General features: G+C 46.9%; 1 protein-coding gene; it reads right to left on the reverse strand.

Annotated features, from left to right (window-relative positions):
- GSTUM_00001497001 (uncharacterized protein) overlaps positions 1–2449 on the reverse strand; it is a gene marked incomplete at its 5' end in the record, with an annotated part of 3047 nt that extends 598 nt beyond the window's left edge. Inside the window, one exon of the mRNA XM_002835622.2 lies at positions 1–2449. This exon is cut by the window's left edge and continues 598 nt beyond it. Coding sequence (XP_002835668.1) covers positions 368–2449 — 2082 coding nt within the window. The 3' untranslated portion in view covers positions 1–367.
- Between the last annotated feature and the right edge of the window lie 14266 nt (positions 2450–16715).

Raw genomic sequence — 16715 nt, forward strand, 5'->3', positions numbered from 1 at the left:
ATTGCCCCGGACCTTCCTCTTCCCGGGCTTTATGATTTCTCTCAAGCGAACTCGGATAAGCAGCAAAAAGACGAATCCACGAAAACAAAAAAGATTGCCAAGTATATAAATTGTGAGAATGAGACCAACCGAAATTTGCTACCAGCATCTTTGGTTCTTGCCCATGTTTCTGCGCCAGTGAATGCAACTATTGATGCGAGCTCCATCCATCAACAACTCCCGAAATTTTTGTTCTAAGAAAGGATAAAGAAAAATGCAGAACAGCCCAACAGGAACAGGAAACATCATAAAACGAGAGAAAGGCAAGAAAGGCGGGGGCCGGTATCAACGCTTTCGTAACCACTTCCTTCGTGGCCAGTCATGCCTATCAGGTAGATGTCGATCCAAAATTCAGTATCCCCTTGAGTCCGGTATCTTTCTTCTTCCGCCATCCTTCCTTCTTCTCTTTCCGCTTTTTCTCAAGTTCTTCCCATCCTTCGTCATCGTCATCAGACTCTCCACCCGAGTTCTTGAGATGTGATGGTCCATGTGGTTGCTTGCTCCAATCCTGGCCAGCGCCCGAGACCAGAGTTGCCGTTCGAGTGTTGGCGGGGCTGGCAGCAGCAGCGGGGTTGTACGATACAGGTCTGTATCTCGACGGCTGTCCGACAGTGCTTCGTTCCGACGGGGCAATGGAAGGTGTATAGCCCTGGGGTGGCTGTAAAGATCCCATCATTGGCCCTCGCTGGCTAGGAGCTATTGATGGAGTGTAGGACTGTCGTCCCGGCTGTTGAAAGGGCATGTTTGGGTGTTCCATCATACTCATGGTCCGCTGATGCTGCCCGCCAAGAGAAAATGCGCCAGTCGAGGTGGGCCCAGCCATACTCATTGGGCGCTGGCCCGGCATTGGAGGTAATAGCATTTGCTGTTGTTGCTGCTGTTGGCCTTGCATCTGCATCTGCATCCACTGCATCTGCATGCTCATCATTTGTTGCATTTGATTAGCCATCTGCATTTGCATAGCGTCACCTTGGCCAGCCGGAGCAGCGCCTGGCCCCATCATAGGCATCCCAGGTGCCCCGACCATACCCATATTCACACCGCCGCCCGTGCCCATCTGTCCCGTGGGGCCCGGGTTTCCACCTATACCCATCATCCCAGAATTGCCATGTTGTGAGCCGCCGCCCAAACCCAACAATCCACCACCAGGCGATACAGGTCTGAAGGGGTCTGTCTGAAAGGGGGTTCTCTGCGTAGGGAATGCCATTGAAGCAACACCGCCTTTTCTCGCGGCCTTTGCCTCCTCAGTTCTCACGATTTCACCTATCAATCCACCAGGGCGTCGAGGGCCAGGCATCTCCGGAGGACCTCCATGGGCTAACCCAGACGCAGATCCAGACATGCCCCCCACACCATATGCCATTGACATCCTGGTTGTAGGGTGTAATATACTTGCCCCAAGGTTGTAAGGATCTTGGGGTAGGGCTCGAGCGAATGGCGGCAATCTAGGATCTTGCTGATCTTGAGCCGCTTGTCGGAGATTAGGCTGTGAACTAGAATTGGAGAGCCGGGTTGGTGGCCTGTTTTTGTTCGGAAAACCATGGGCCATCAAAATTCCCAACGGAATCTCCTCGTCCTCTTCTTCCTCTTCTTTTTCACTAGAACCACCAGGTCCGGAAAGGCTCAACTGTGGCATCGAGGTATTCAAGGGTAGAGCCGATGTACTCATTGAAGCACCTCTTGAGTTCATACCAAGCGGCTGCTCGGCGGGCTGAGATCCTGTAATTTTCATCATCTGCTGTCGATAGACAGCAAGATGTGCTTCTTGTTTCTGTCGCTGTTTTGCGGCCTCACGATTTCTTTCTGCCTCTGACTCTTCTTCGGATTCTGAGCTATCATTTTCGTCGTAGTCATCAGGGTCAGCTTGGTTCCCAGACAACCTACGCTGTTCATCCTGCTGTTGGCGATAGCGTTCGAATTGCGCTGGTGTCATAACCTTGTTCTGTGGAGGTTTGGTGGCTTCGTTCTCCTGATACTTTACGGCCAGGGCAGCTGAAGCGGAGATGGACGAATCAAAATCGATATCATTGCCATCACTCAATTGAACTGAAAATCCAGTTCCCGATTTTTCGACCCGATGTGTGGCATCGACCTTTGCGTAATCAGTATTGGTGTGTCTCCCTGAAGCCGCAGGGCTGGTTCCCTGATTATCACGCAACGCAGCAGACGAGCCTTCTCCGGGGCAGCTGTTGGGCGAAGACGATCCAGAAGCTACGCCTTCATCCCAACCGCTATCTCTATCCTTGACTCCACCCGTTAAACCCTTGGCTGAGCCAACCAATAGGGGAGTCGAACTAGACTTTTGGGGTTGAGGACGTCCATGAAGTTGAGATTGCTGGTGTTTGTGAGAGGCAACGGTTTGCGCAACCAGCGCAGCATCCTCGTCTTCTGGGAAAGATTGTCGACGCATGATTGCACTGGTCCGCTTCAACCCTAGAGAATCACCACTTCCGCCTCTTGGAGTGTGCTGCTTAGGTCCCCTACTCTGCCGTGCAGATGGTGTAGTTAACGAGTCTGCATACGAATGACTGGGTGTTGGTAGACTTTGACCAGGGGTAAGGTTCCGCGAATTACGCGGAGAGTTATTACTCGCGGCCGGCATCGCCGGAGTAATAAGTTCGTCCGAATCTTTGGCGTCCCAACCATAGGGAGAGTATTCATTAGCCCCAGGTCGATCGCCGTCCATATGGGAGGGATTTGCGTAGATATTGCTGTATGCGGCGTAGGGAAATCGTGATGCAGTCGGCGAAGTGGCTGGATTGTACGACCTCGGAGGCGGTACTGGGGGGATGTCATTGTGGTTATCGCTCTGTAACTCAATGTCAGCCCTCTGGCGAAAAAACAAAAGGTTTTACATCGATGTCATTACGGTGTTGATGATGCTGCTGGACGCCAATTTTGGTGCTGTGTGACCCATTCCACTGCTGCTTTCCGGACGAACCGTTGCTTTAGATGCTGTGAAGGAGAACATGTCTTCTCCGAACAGAGAAGATGTATCGAGGGACGTATCTAATCTCGGGGGTGTCGCTGTTGACATGCTGTCTTTCCGCCCCGGCGAGGTAGGCCCGTAATTGCCGCCAAAGGAGCGTTTCCCAGACGATGCGCCAATAGACTTTGGCGACCTGGCTGTATTATAAAGCCCCCCTGGCTGGTTGCGGGGATCGTCGACCGACGCGGGTGTACGCGGGGCGTCCGCAGATGGAAGTGTTGAGCTTGAGCTGAGCCTATTCAACGACCCAGTAGAAGCATAATATTCCGAACCTGAATACCCCGAGCCGTTCGTGTGTCCGCTTCCCCTGTTATGAAAGCTTGCCTTTAGTAAGGTTCTCGCTTTCCCGAGCCAGGGGAGCGGAGGAGTTTGTTCATACCGGTTCTGACGCTGAGCACCACTGTACCCACCACCGTACGTAGTGGACCTACTTTCGTCGGGCTCGTGGGAAGGAGTGAACTGATTGCCTGGATTGGCGGGCTCGTAACCAGCTTCTAACGCGTTCCCAGCGGATTTTCTTCTTGAGAACTTGGGGAATTTGATAGGCATATGAGATACCTTTCGTGCCGATCAACAGAAGGAATGCAGAAGGGGAAAAGTCTAAAGATGGTAGCCGCCGGGCCAACTTTGGCAGGAAAAAAAAAAAAAAAAAGAGAGAAGGTGCTAGGGGAGTGAACCGGTGACTTTCGGCCGACTGACTGAGAAAGTATCTATTTGTGAACGATCGTGGTGTACCGGTACTAATATGGGGCGAATGCGCGTGGCAGGAGGAGCCGAGTAGTCGGCAAACTGCTCTCGGATGCAGCGTCAACAGAACGGTACCAAACCGAGGGTATGGGAACCCTTAAGAGTGATGCTAGCTTCCGGGTCACTTTGCGAAGAGGACCTATTAAGTGGTGGCTGAAGGAGAGGGCAACGGAATTGATTGTGCACAAAAAAGCATCCGCGAGCCCTATGATTGCGATCAGGAGAACGAAGGTCTACTGTAGGATAGGTGCCAGCAGCCAAGAGGTGATTGTTACACAGAGTATGGAGTGAGCCGGAAGACAAGGAATAACTCAATGGACAGGGAGGGAAGCCGGTTCTTGGATCCTTTTTCTTGCCGATTCTATTCTCCACAACCCTCCGACTTGTCTGCGGCTATGAAGGGGAAAGAGGTAGGAGGGGCAGTGGTTGAACAAGTAAAATAGTAAATCGAGGGACGAAGTTGATTGTTGTTGTTCAGGGGAATTCAATTGCGCTAGTCCCAGGGCTTGGAGGAGTCCGCAGCGTACCGTAGTGACTTACAGGTGTTGTTCGACCAACCAAAAATAACACGATCCACCACGTTGAAGCTTTCTCTCTCTCTCTCTCTCTCTTTCACTCCTGCTCTGACTGTACCTGCAAAAGAAAATAAAACTTAGACCCTGGCTCGGAGGTAATGGGGATGTTTTCACAAACCTGAATTGCTCCAACCAAGAAAAAAGGTCAGGATAAACTGTGGCCAATCAAGAGAAATTTGTAAAAGAAAAAGAAAAAGAAAAAAAAACCTCGCAGGCCTTTGTGATGCCCCCTTTTCTATGAGGGACAGTGGGAGCAGGAGGCGGTGGAGGTGACGTGAAGAAGCGGACCAGTGCAGGGGAGTGAGGGCGTGGGTCAGGGTGCCAACGGGAAAGAATCGGAGAAATCAATAGAGGGCCCAATTAATGAATGGAGATGATCAGAGTGGACAGAGAAAGTGAGAGAAGCTCTGACACAACAAATGGGATATGGCGTAGCTCGAGAGGAAAGGTTTTCTTTCAGAGGCGTAAAAAAGGCACCCGGTATCGGAACCCCAATTTTTGGGTTGAGCGAGAGAAGTTCAGGAACAGTTAAGGTCTGGAGGGAAGGCAGGACGGTAATTTCTTGGTCAATCCGATGGGGTACGCCAAGGGGGTATGGAGCCACTGAGCGCATCCGGGTAAGTGTACAAGTAGACCCAGCCCTGGCTTATTATACTTGTACACGAGTACAGGGGATAGGGAAGTCTGAGTTCTTCACTCGGAAGGGAAAGGCGGATACCAGATCGTCGAGCCGCCCAAAAACTCGTCAGGGGTGCACTGACAAGCACGGCATCTTCACAGTGCTTGTTGCCGACGCTCTATCAATGGTACGATACAGTAGGATCAGTGTTTCTGGTGATAAATTCTTCAAACATACCCGAGGTCTAGCTTCCCCATAATAATATGCTGGTGAAAGGAACTTATGGGAAGGTTCGTGGTGAGGCTGAAGCAGAAGGACACTCATTCTCCGCACGATACTCTCTACCAAAGAGGTAGGCAGATTGTATGGGATATCCCTACTGTAAGAGGGCAATTCAGTCCGGTACTAGTTGTTCAAGGCGCAGCAACTTAAGTACTGTAATAATTGTGAGAACTATCGACCGAACCGTGCGAGTACTATGATAGTACTGTACAGCACAGTGCAATACGGGTACCAATTTTCCATACACTTTTTCTACCCGCACTCGTACACATCCGCTTCTATCCGGATTCAGACAGGCAATGGTTCGCGTGAATGCTGCTGGGATGACCTCTTCAATTCAGCTATGATAAGTTCCAGAGACCAAAACTGACTAAAATTTCCGACCCTCTTAATCCTCTTCACTAAGACCATTTACATCCAAGAATATATATGGTGAGCTCCTTAAAAGACTGATTCCCCCCAACGTTAAAACTCTCAAGTTTGCCATTTTCACCAGAAATCGACTAAACTTCACTGTGCTCGGTATCGTTCTGCCTCCTTCGAACTTCGAAGGCCTCTTGCTGACTCTTCTCAGCCCTGGGACCTCGGTCCCGGCCACACTACCGGCACTTGTGAAGAATTCCAACGTCATAGCACCGCTGAACCTGCAATCCAGGTCCATAACCTCTCTATCCGCGGCTCAGGGTCGGTTCGGACTGGACTGGCCGGGCTTTGGACCAGTGTGAGGGTGAGCGTAATCGTGCATCTTCAGTTCAGCCCCAAAATCCCTATTGACGGATGGGGCGATAATCTTCGACGGTATTAATAACAAGAACAGAGGAAATGCCATAGTGTGACCATAGTCTCCCGTACTGGTATACATCGTCTCTGTGCTACTGCACGTTTTGCAGGGTATTCAGACGGCAAACACGTCGCGTGCTGACAAGACTAGTAATGCTCCGCCTAGTTATCAGCGTATGGAAAAGGTTTAGGTGGTTCGCTTTTCTATTCTCATCACGTCGTCGACAACACTCAAGAAGAATGAAGCACGAGAAATTTTCAATGCCTTCCGTGCGGGATTTGGGCTCACTAGCTGACCATTACCATAATCAACTGTTCGGGCATGTTATTATTGTTGGATTCTGTGCATCTTCCGGCTACAACTGTGGGTCTCGGGGTGTCGCTCCGGTAATCATTTGGATCACACGTTTCAGTCACGCGATACCACACAAGGTCGAGGGTAGTGCACATGTTATTATAATAGATGTGCACTTTGTGTCTACTGAGAACCCCCCCATTCACCACCGGTACGAGTACAGTACTCGAGGAGCACTAGAACAGTAGTTATCATACTCTGCTATCCTATCACCATATCGCGATACAGCCAACCTTATCATAAGCCCCAGTACCGGTACCCAAAAGCGCCACTACAGAGTTGCATCCCTTGGCATTTTCGTCCCTGTATCCTAAGATAAAAAGTGCACTTTACCTAACCAACTTGAGTTAGTTCAACCAGCCCATCCTCTTACAATAGCCCAAAGCCAATTCCATCCTCAAAGCGGACCACCAAGGCAATTGAGCACCCCCACCCTCTCCCAATGAGTAAATAAAAAATCATCCAAATATAACAGCCCAATACCATAAATACTCGAGTACAGCCCTGGCCCAAAACTTCACCACCATTGAGATGCCTCCACCTCACCTCGAGCTTATTCGTCTGGCAAGCAACCCTGCATGCCACCACTTTCTGAGCCACGGATTGCCGCATGGTTTTGCATCCCTCCTACGGGCAGCGGGTATCTTATCCTATCAGCCGTATCGTAACACAGCCCGGAGACCGGAATGAAGGTGGCCCGCGCAGCGCAAGATCTTCGTCAAGGATGATTGCCTGTGCCAGTACGAGTACGGTACTTGGACAATTTTCTACGGGCGGTGAGTGTCTGGGTAAGTGGCAGAGGTAAAGAGTGTTTTTTCTTTCTTTTTTCTACCATGGTACCGCAGTCCATTACCACCATATTTCTCGATTACGGTTGCTTACAGGGTACGCTATCTCGTCGCACCTATTGAGTACCCGCGAGTGTACTCGAGTACGAATACTTTTCTTGAGCAGTTGGAACTGGTATAACTGAAACTCCCTCACGCTAGGACGCTGGGAGTGCCTCTCCTTGTAAGGTCTCCTATATTTTTTCTTTTTTATTTGTCTCAGCTGGGCTGAAAGTCAGTTTTTTCTCCGGTTGATTCCCCCTTTTTACCCAAAAGGGGGAATTCTCGACGTCTCAGTGTGGGGTACAATCATTCTGGTTCTTATGGTGCTGGGGGGTAGGAAGGAAGTGTTGGGACAACAGGGGTATAGAGGCACTCGGACACAGGAGAAAGGTGCTCTTATATACGTGGTTGATATTCCCCTTCTGGGATACCTGCGCTCCTGCGGGTTCAGAAATCACCGCAATCTCAGCTGAAGGCTGAGACAGGAAAAATCATCATCGCCTTACCATGAGAGGCAATTACGACGTCCAGCACCTTTCTCTTGTATTCGGGTATCGGTACTGTACCCGAGTACAATTCTGGTACCCGGACGCGAGTGCATTGGGCCTCGCGAGATAAGCGTTTTCTTGAGGGGATAATGTGGTACGGGATGAGGAGAAGTGTGCTTGGGCGTTTCATGCATGGTGAGTGCCAACAGTTTCGGTGGTACAGTGCTCGTATCATAGCCAGTGACTTTGGAGTACTGTACTCGAGTGCAGTACTGTACCTGTTCAATGAAGCTTTAGTGGATAGAGTGTTTGTCCCTGCTCGCTCACTCAGTTCCCGGTCTCCGATTCCGGAGGTCGCCACGGCACTTTCCTATTACTTTTTCTGCGCAAAAGTACCGTACCGGTAGGGCACGGTGGCAGTCTGCTCAATAATACTGGTGCTATGATATTAGCGCTCTGTATTATCATATAAAGGAATATTAAGATTAAGATAATAGCTGTTTTTACACGTGATGGGAATTGAAGTGGGGGTTTCCAAAACAGAGGTTATTACGGCCACAGTGCTTGTACTTCAGTCACAAGGCTGCTGTACTTCTGGAGAATATCGTGCTTACTCATGCTCCAAGCTTATTTGATCTCTCTGCTGTTCGTCTCTCCACAATTAATTTATCGTACAATACTTGCGTGATACGTTCCCCTATTGTAATACTGCAATACTGTCGGGCCTTTTCCTGTTATGATACCTCCGCGGTATCGTACCTATTTGACTGTCCCTCCTACTACGACACTGCACAATACAGTATCACCGCAACCGGTGTCCCAGTTTTCAAACGCCCAACCTCATGATCAGAATAACCCATCGGGATCCGGAATGAAGCTATCGATAGATACCGCTACATCACTGTCCGCCTCTTGGAGGAGCTGCTAGTTACATTTATATTACCTCCCTCCCTCCCTTGCTTCCTTGATCCCCCTTCATCTCCATGGGGCGACGTCGCACCCAACACACGTCCGCATCAGTCTCCACCCAATCATCATGATCACCATCATCACCGCCAATTTGCGGGGCAATGGAGAATGTAACAAATCTGGTGAGGCACCATCGAAACGTTGGTTTTAATAGTTTCTCTGGCTGGGTTGTTACTATGGGTCTATCAAGCAGAAGGTGTTCAAGGGAGCGTATCCAAGTGATGCATTCGCGGGCTTTTCCAATTGGGGGGTTTTGGCGGCGATGTAACGGTCGGGTCATGTGGAGAGCCTTTCGTAGGGAGGATAGAATGTTTTGCACTTGGTCGGAGAGAGAAAGTGTGTGTGTGTTTGTGAGGAGCAAGAGGTAAGTAAAATGGATATTCCCCCGGGGGTTGAGGGTTAGATACTCAGTAATCGAAGCGAAATCGAACTATACCATTTGCTCATCTCAATTATAATATCGCGGAGGGTGGTTAATGTTGTACTTTAGTAGTAGCAGTTGTAGTGGTAATAGTAGCGAGTATTATGCACCATGTCCCATTCAACAATGGCTGCACCTAGGAGTACAAGTACTCGTGCCGGCTCATCGGAGATCGAATCTCGCATACCGCACACCAAAGATCACTATATCGAACGGCAAGTTGAAAATGTTTAAATATCGTCAGATAGTCACCTCGGTGCCTCTGATTCGTACTTGTATCACCCTTCACATACCAGGTTCTGGAGATCCAAAATGGCAGGCCGGACCGCGAAGCAAGAGGGTCTGTTGATCTCTTATTTCACACTGTGACATACGGTATCTACACTGATATATGCCCCATCCATTGCACCCGGGGTGTGTGTGTCGCTAGGCCCCTAAGTCAACCCTCCATCACCAATCCCAATACACTTTATAGAGAATTTCACTGCCGAGCCACTAACACAAGCGAATTGGCCCATCCGACCAAAGCCTCCCATCGCCAAGCGTTCCCGTAGTAACGCACTTTACGCAAAACGCACATGGATTGCTTCAGCCCGTGGTGAATCTCACTCATCGACAGTGCTTACGCCCAGATCCGCATGGGGGGAGTACAAGTACTTAGTACGATACCGTTCGCCCAAAGTCGCAGCCCTCCGAACCTGAGCGGCTACCGACTTGCTGACCGCAAGGCGCCAGGGTCTAGTCTAGAATGAGGATTCGTTGGGGGGAACTGATTACACATATATATATATGAGCGATGGGGTGCAAGATGATAATCGCCCCATACCAGCTTCACGCATGGGGCTCACTTACCCACGGCGCCCTGCTTATCACCCGATCTTCGTTAAAAGGGGTGAAAGATCCGAGTGCGCTTCCGCACACCCTCTCCATCGCTCCATCTGACAAAGTATCATGTCCAAGCCTGACGGTCATCATACATCACTCGGTATAAAGTATTATAAATGAAACTCCGATTTAATAAGAGTACCTGTATTATCACTATGTCTATGACTGGATTATTTATCTTATTTCACGTACCGGTTTCGCCACGTTACCGTGGAGCTCTGAGAGCTTGGCCCCTGCACACTTGTGTGAGGTGGGCACGAGTGGGACGGCTTGGCTGGTGAAGCAAGGCAAGGCGATGTAGTGTTCATCTTCAGAATGCTATGAACCAAGAAAATACCGGTATTGCACTATGATGGTAGGGGGGGGGGATGACTAGCCTGATGTCATGCAGTATAGCCGGGCTTCATTCCTGGCGTCTTAAGGGTGGATTGGACGTGCTTGTGCTGGTCATTATGTTACCTGGAGGTTGTGGAGGGGCGTGGAATCTACTTTGAATTGACATGAAACCATGGTTTATCACTCGATTTTCAGTGCTTGGTGTACTAAAGGTCAGGGTGTTTGACATGTGAAGCTTCATGTGAAGGACGGAACAGAAAGGTGGCTGTCCGGTATTGGTAATTGTAAGGAGCTTTAAGCAGCTATTCTGGGAAAGTGTGGGGTTGACTCTTGAACGGTCGAATGTTGTAAGGACTGTTTGCTGGACAGTCATACTTTACTCGGCAAGTCATCCATTGTGTTGTATTGTATGTAATATCGGTAGTACGATAGTAGTGGATGCGCAGAGAAGCAAGCAAGCAAGGAAATTCCAATAAAATGGAGAAGGCCGAAATGGATCTGGACTCGAGCAGAAACAAGGAAGGGGTATAATTCCTATAGAAGTATTACAAAAGAACCCCTCCTCACTATTAATCCTCTCGGCAGGTCACTGGATCCCACTCCCAGCAGCGGGAAACTTCCCCTCCACCCCTTCTTTCCTTCTCCCCAAAGCATTGGCATCCACCAACCCTCCAACTTCCAATTCCTCCGCCCCCTTACGCATTCCTCCCCCTTGCCGGAACTCCTCCACACTCCCCCGATCAGCAATTTATCACCGTGAAGATATAATACGGGTGGTGAGGGGAATCGCACGAACTTACATGTATCACCAAAAAATTATCTGACCGCTCCCAGAACTCAATTCCGCCCGGGTCCGCGTAAATCTCTGTAGCACTAACCTTTAAGGATCACCGTCCAATACTTGATCTGTGGCGATACTTGGACCGGCACCACACGTCCCAAGGACTCTTCAAAACTTGTGCTGCGAGTTGTGAAGGTTCGGGCTCTGATGTCGTAAATTAGGAGCTGTTTTTTTCCCGTAGACTTGCTTGCCACCGCCGACATAAGGGTTTTTATCCTCAGGCGGGGGGGGGGGGTTAGGGATGTTATGTCCTGTTTTGACAACGGGTTACTATTTTGAGTCCTTTAGCAGTTTCTAAGATAGGTATCATATCATACCGATATGATACGTTGGAAAATTTGAAGGTTCAGTAACAGCACATATGTGTTTCCGGTGCGGTATGTTCCAGACCCAATGTACGAGGCTATCTGCAAAATTCGCTGACACTTCCCCATTTCGCACCAAAAATGGCTGATTTTAACAATGCTCAACTTGTCAAAAAGCAATGGAGAATTAATAAAATCAATTCCATAGTGTAGGCAATTGTGCAGAATTTCTGGATAAAAATCATCACAATTTTCCCACACCTTGAGGACTGAGAGCCAAGGGGCCAGATTAGAGGCAGTTGCAATGTATCTTTTGTATGGGAAACCCATATAAAATTAGAAGTATCTTTTTCTTGCCACTCTTTATTCCAGCACTACACCATAGACATTAACTGACCAGGCTCATCACTTACAAATGACAATACCTGGATGGCTCCAAAGTCTCTAACAAATTTTAAATTTTTTTACCCAGTGAAAAGGCCGAGAGTTTGCAGAGTGAAAGTGGATATTTTTGGTGTAAAATGGGGAAGTGTCAGCGAATTTTGCAGACAGCCTCGTACTGTAGTTCGCACGTTGGTAATTACTTGTCAAGTTAGTGTCGTGGGTGGGTGGGGAGAGAGGAACGCAGGGGGGGATTATTGCCGGTATTGATGGAGGTGCAGCAGCAGCTACTGTACTCGAGTACTCGTATATGAGCCATGTGTAAGGGGTTGAAGACAACGTGGCAAGCTACCTTGAGCTTGAGTTTGGTATTGTGAAGGGAGTGAGCGTGCTCACATGGTACCGCTTTTTTCTGCACTGCTCTAAGGATACCGTATTTACTTGTATAATCCACTATCTCCGTATGCAAGGCTATCTCCGCCAATCCCTGCCTGTGCTCACTATGGGTTTAGTTTTATAGGTTAACAGAATTGCTATTACCAGTTAATGAGATCCAACACGGTCAGCGCCCTCAGGCTTTGCCGTGTAAGGAAAACACTAACCCTTCTTAGGGGTTTTTGTCTGTGCACACGGAGATTGGACACCTGGCGGAGATAGTGGATTATATGAGTAAATACGGTATTGTGGTGGCTGGTGGGATCTAATGATATGGGGCGATCGTGTGAAAGCAATAATACCCTATGGTAACAAGGAGTGAGTATAGTACGAGGGTGCAAAGGTAAGTGATCCGAATGGATATGATTGGTGGATCTTGTCGAAGTAAGAAATCAAGGTCCTGTAACCCAAACACAGTCTTGGAAGTAAGGTCAGAGCACAAGTCCATTGCTACTACCATGTAACCACCAAATAACCATCAAGAAAATCCATTGTGATGAGGCTGAAGGGAACCCAGGGCAAGCACTTTCCAGGTGATATGAAGTATCAGAAACCACCTATGATGAACACCTTCATATTATTACTGTTCCTAATAAAGTGAAGATGAAATAGAAGGACATTGCAGCTACAGTCAATATAAAGCTGAGTACATGCTATGACATTTATGCTCATTTAAAAGCAGATAATATACCAACAAACAAGCAATATACCAGCCAGCCTCCTCTGTTTGATGAAGAGAAGAAAGAGTGACTTCCTCTCTTTATCACAACCAATAAGCGAATATGGTAACTACAATAGGAGGGTATCTTAAAGGAGTTGGAACATACCAGTTCTGCCTGTACTCTTCATAATGTATGTGTATCGATAGAATATTATAAGTGATGTCTGCAAAAGAGGTATGTCTTTCTAATTTATTTATTTGGCTGCCAAATACTCCTGTTTGTTACCTTTTATTAAATACTAAAAAGATTAAATTTAGAACTAATTAATATTATAGATTTGATATTTGAGGAAAAAAATAAACTCTTTGAGTCCAATGGTATCAGCAGTGACTTCATTAGACCTAGAATGATTTTCTTTGAACTTTATAGACAGATGAGCCCACATTTACAACTATAGGCTTTGGCTACCTGCTATGGATTTTATGCAAGCTTAATAAAGAGTTTCATACAGATTATAGCGATGAAACTTGGAAGTTAGGAAAGTGAAGTGTGATAGTTTGAGGTAGTTTTTATGGGAAAATGAAGTTTGAGTTATGTATTATTTGTAACTGATATGGGTACTTGGTTATTGGTTTTGTTTTATGTTTTGTTTTAAGTATTGCTTTGAGACTTAATTAGTTTTACCAAAGTGTATCGATTGATACCTTTGATTAGTTTCGTTCATACTAGACATGAACAGATTTGTGTATTTAAAGACCGCCTAACTCCACGATGGAAAAGGCAGACTTTGACAGACAGTATTTCAATATACTTAGTTGAACAGTTACTTCTTTGTTCCTCAGTACACCCTCAAAGCCTCCTTTAGTTCTCAGCTCTCATCTCCTCTCTGGAAGAGCAGGCCACCTGCCAACTATCGTATCTATTACCGATAATGTGATTAGCACCTTGCGAACATGTTATATTATACCTCTAAAAGTGTAGGTTAACTCTACTAATTATATAATACATATACTTGATCCTGTTTTAATTACTTTCTGGCATGCAATATATAAGTATTATAGGTGAATACAGTAAAGTGGCACACATTTTAATAGGCATTTTATAATTACTAACAGTAGCAAAACAGGTAGTTGAAAATAGCATTCAAGATAACTAAAAGTTTCTAAAGCCCTGCTGGGAAATGAACAAGGTTGAGTAACTGTAATGGCCACTCCAATATCCAGATTAAAATCTTATTGAGATACTATAAAGTGATATGGAGACAGAATTGGGAGAAAATACTGAAAGAATTGAGAATATTAAGGTTGTCATTATAGCACTACAGGGAGTTTGAAATTCAATTGGAGTTGACCGTTTAGATAACATAATTTGAAGTATAACAGAACACTTTAAAGTAGTAATTACAGCAGGCGGTATGGCTACACTATACTAGAATAGAAAAATCATATACTTTTCAATCAATTTTTTTCTCATACAAAAATTGAGAATCTGATTAGCTGCTCTCCAGTAACTTGTGGTATCAGTTGGTTAATATACCTGGTACAGATACTCAGTTAAGGATTTTATTATATGTTTTATTTTAAGTATTATTTAATACTTAAGTTTTATCCTTGAGTATCATTTGATACTTTTGATTAGTTTTGTTCACACTAGACATGAACAGATTTGTGCATTTAAAGACTGCCTGTTTCTATAATAGAAAAGACAGACTTCAACAGATAATATTTTAATATACTGTAATGTGTTCGTAAGATGCAAATCACATTTCAGGGTAAGGTATGATAGTTGACAGGTGTAACGATCCCTTCTTCGATAGTTAGTTCTTCGTGACGGAGAATGATTCTTCTCTTCTTCTTTTTCTTTCCTTAATCTTACGATAGCGCTAGGCCTCTGCCTACATTACCGATAGTACAAGACCTTTGTCTACTACCAGGAACGCCTATTGTAAGCTTTCTCCAACTTATCTTTGTGAAGAGCTTTCCTTGGCGTAATGATAATGTTGTAATAAAGATAAATATCGTAAAGGTGTTTTATATTTGTTAAAGTAATAAGTAGGAAGAGTACTTAGAATTCAATCTAATTTTATTCATACTAGTACCACCAATACTGGCATACGACTAGTCTCCCCCATACCCCATAAAAACAAACTATCTAAAAATACACTACTGTGGACTATTCTGCCTTGCAACTACTCCCCCCAAACATAAATCCTAAAATCACTAGTTAAATGGACTCATGGGTGCTTGCAGTGACTAGCACTACCCTGGATTAACATGTCTTCCCACCTTGCTACCCAACCACCGTCTCATACCCTCAACCCTGTCCACTCCCAGCACAATTTGGCCCACATACTTAACAAAGGAAATATACAGTCTATCCCAACATCTCTCTGTCCTCTTATAATGCAACCCAAGATCCAAGTAACCTTCCACTAACACCAAATCACAAAAGGGGCAGCAGGGTTTCTTCAGCAATCCGTTTACCTTAGCCTATCTCAAGACTACTGATGTTCACGTTGCCAGGTTCAGCTCATCCTACAGCTGGTACTGAGAATGCCAAAATCGATCATGACATATCCGTAAATACCGGGGCCGATTCTCGAAATATTCCACAAAGGTGGCGTATTTCTTAGTGGCCGTAGCGGAAATGTCGGTACCACAACAGGGACACTCGCACTGCTGCTGGTCAGGTGAAAAGAGGCACTTCTTTGGCAAGGTTACCTCGCCCGGTAAGATGCAGCCACTACCGTCATGTCTCCTTTTATACCGGGTACAGGTTGTAGGATCCTCTATCAACACTGCCCTCCCGTTCCTTTCCACCATCAATGTGCCATCAAAGGGGTTACCTGCCACAACCAACTCCCTGTTCACAACCCCCACATGACGAGGAATTCTCAGGCCCAACTACTGATGATCCGTCCACCAACACCTCCATCTCTGGACTGCCGAATTCTGATACAAGTTTTCATTAGCAGGATGCCCTCTAACATAGCGGGAGCACTCAGTCCAGTGGTGTCAGTTTTCCTTTCCATTACAGCTGTCATGGCTGACCATGCCCATCCCACTACAGATTCTTAACAAAATATAGGAATCCATTTGAGTCAGGCCTTGGAAGTGTCGGAGTGCTTTCGGTTCCCGGTCATAGTACTCTTGCCCTTCCCTAGCATGCTAAGTCCCCCATTCCTCCTTACGGAGCTCTCGAGATAGGGCCACATGACTAATCTCCAAGCTAACACCTTCCCAAAGTAGGGGTTGCAAGGGGCATCGAATACAGGCTATAGCCTTCAGGTCGACCATCTCATTGCCATCAATACCCACATGACCAGGGACCTAACCGAAACTGACCTGAGAGAATTCATTCAGCAAGGCCACCTTTACCTCCCACAACTCAGCCGAGTCACCACCCGAAAACATACTGTCAACCATGATGAGGGCCGGTATGCAGTCCAGGAACACATAGACCGGGTGTCTCATAGCTATACTCTGTGCATGCCACAGGGCACACACAACAGCAAACAACTCGCATTCTACAATGCTCCAGGATAGAGGAACTGAGTACCCATCAACTTAGGTCAAGTCCCCTCTCTTAAATATCGCCCAAGTCACACCAGCCCCCTCCAAGCACTTGGACCCGTCCGTGTACATGACCACATCTGAAGATTTGCAGAGGTCCATGTATAACACTCAGCGGTGCACAGCTATCACCGCCTTGCCTTTCCCAATCAAGACCATTGGGTGGCTGGTGAGCTCCTTATCCGAGGTCTGCCGATATGCCAC

The sequence above is a fragment of the Tuber melanosporum genome (genome assembly GCF_000151645.1).
Source record: "Tuber melanosporum whole genome shotgun sequence assembly, scaffold_111, strain Mel28".
Classification (NCBI taxonomy): domain Eukaryota; kingdom Fungi; phylum Ascomycota; class Pezizomycetes; order Pezizales; family Tuberaceae; genus Tuber; species Tuber melanosporum.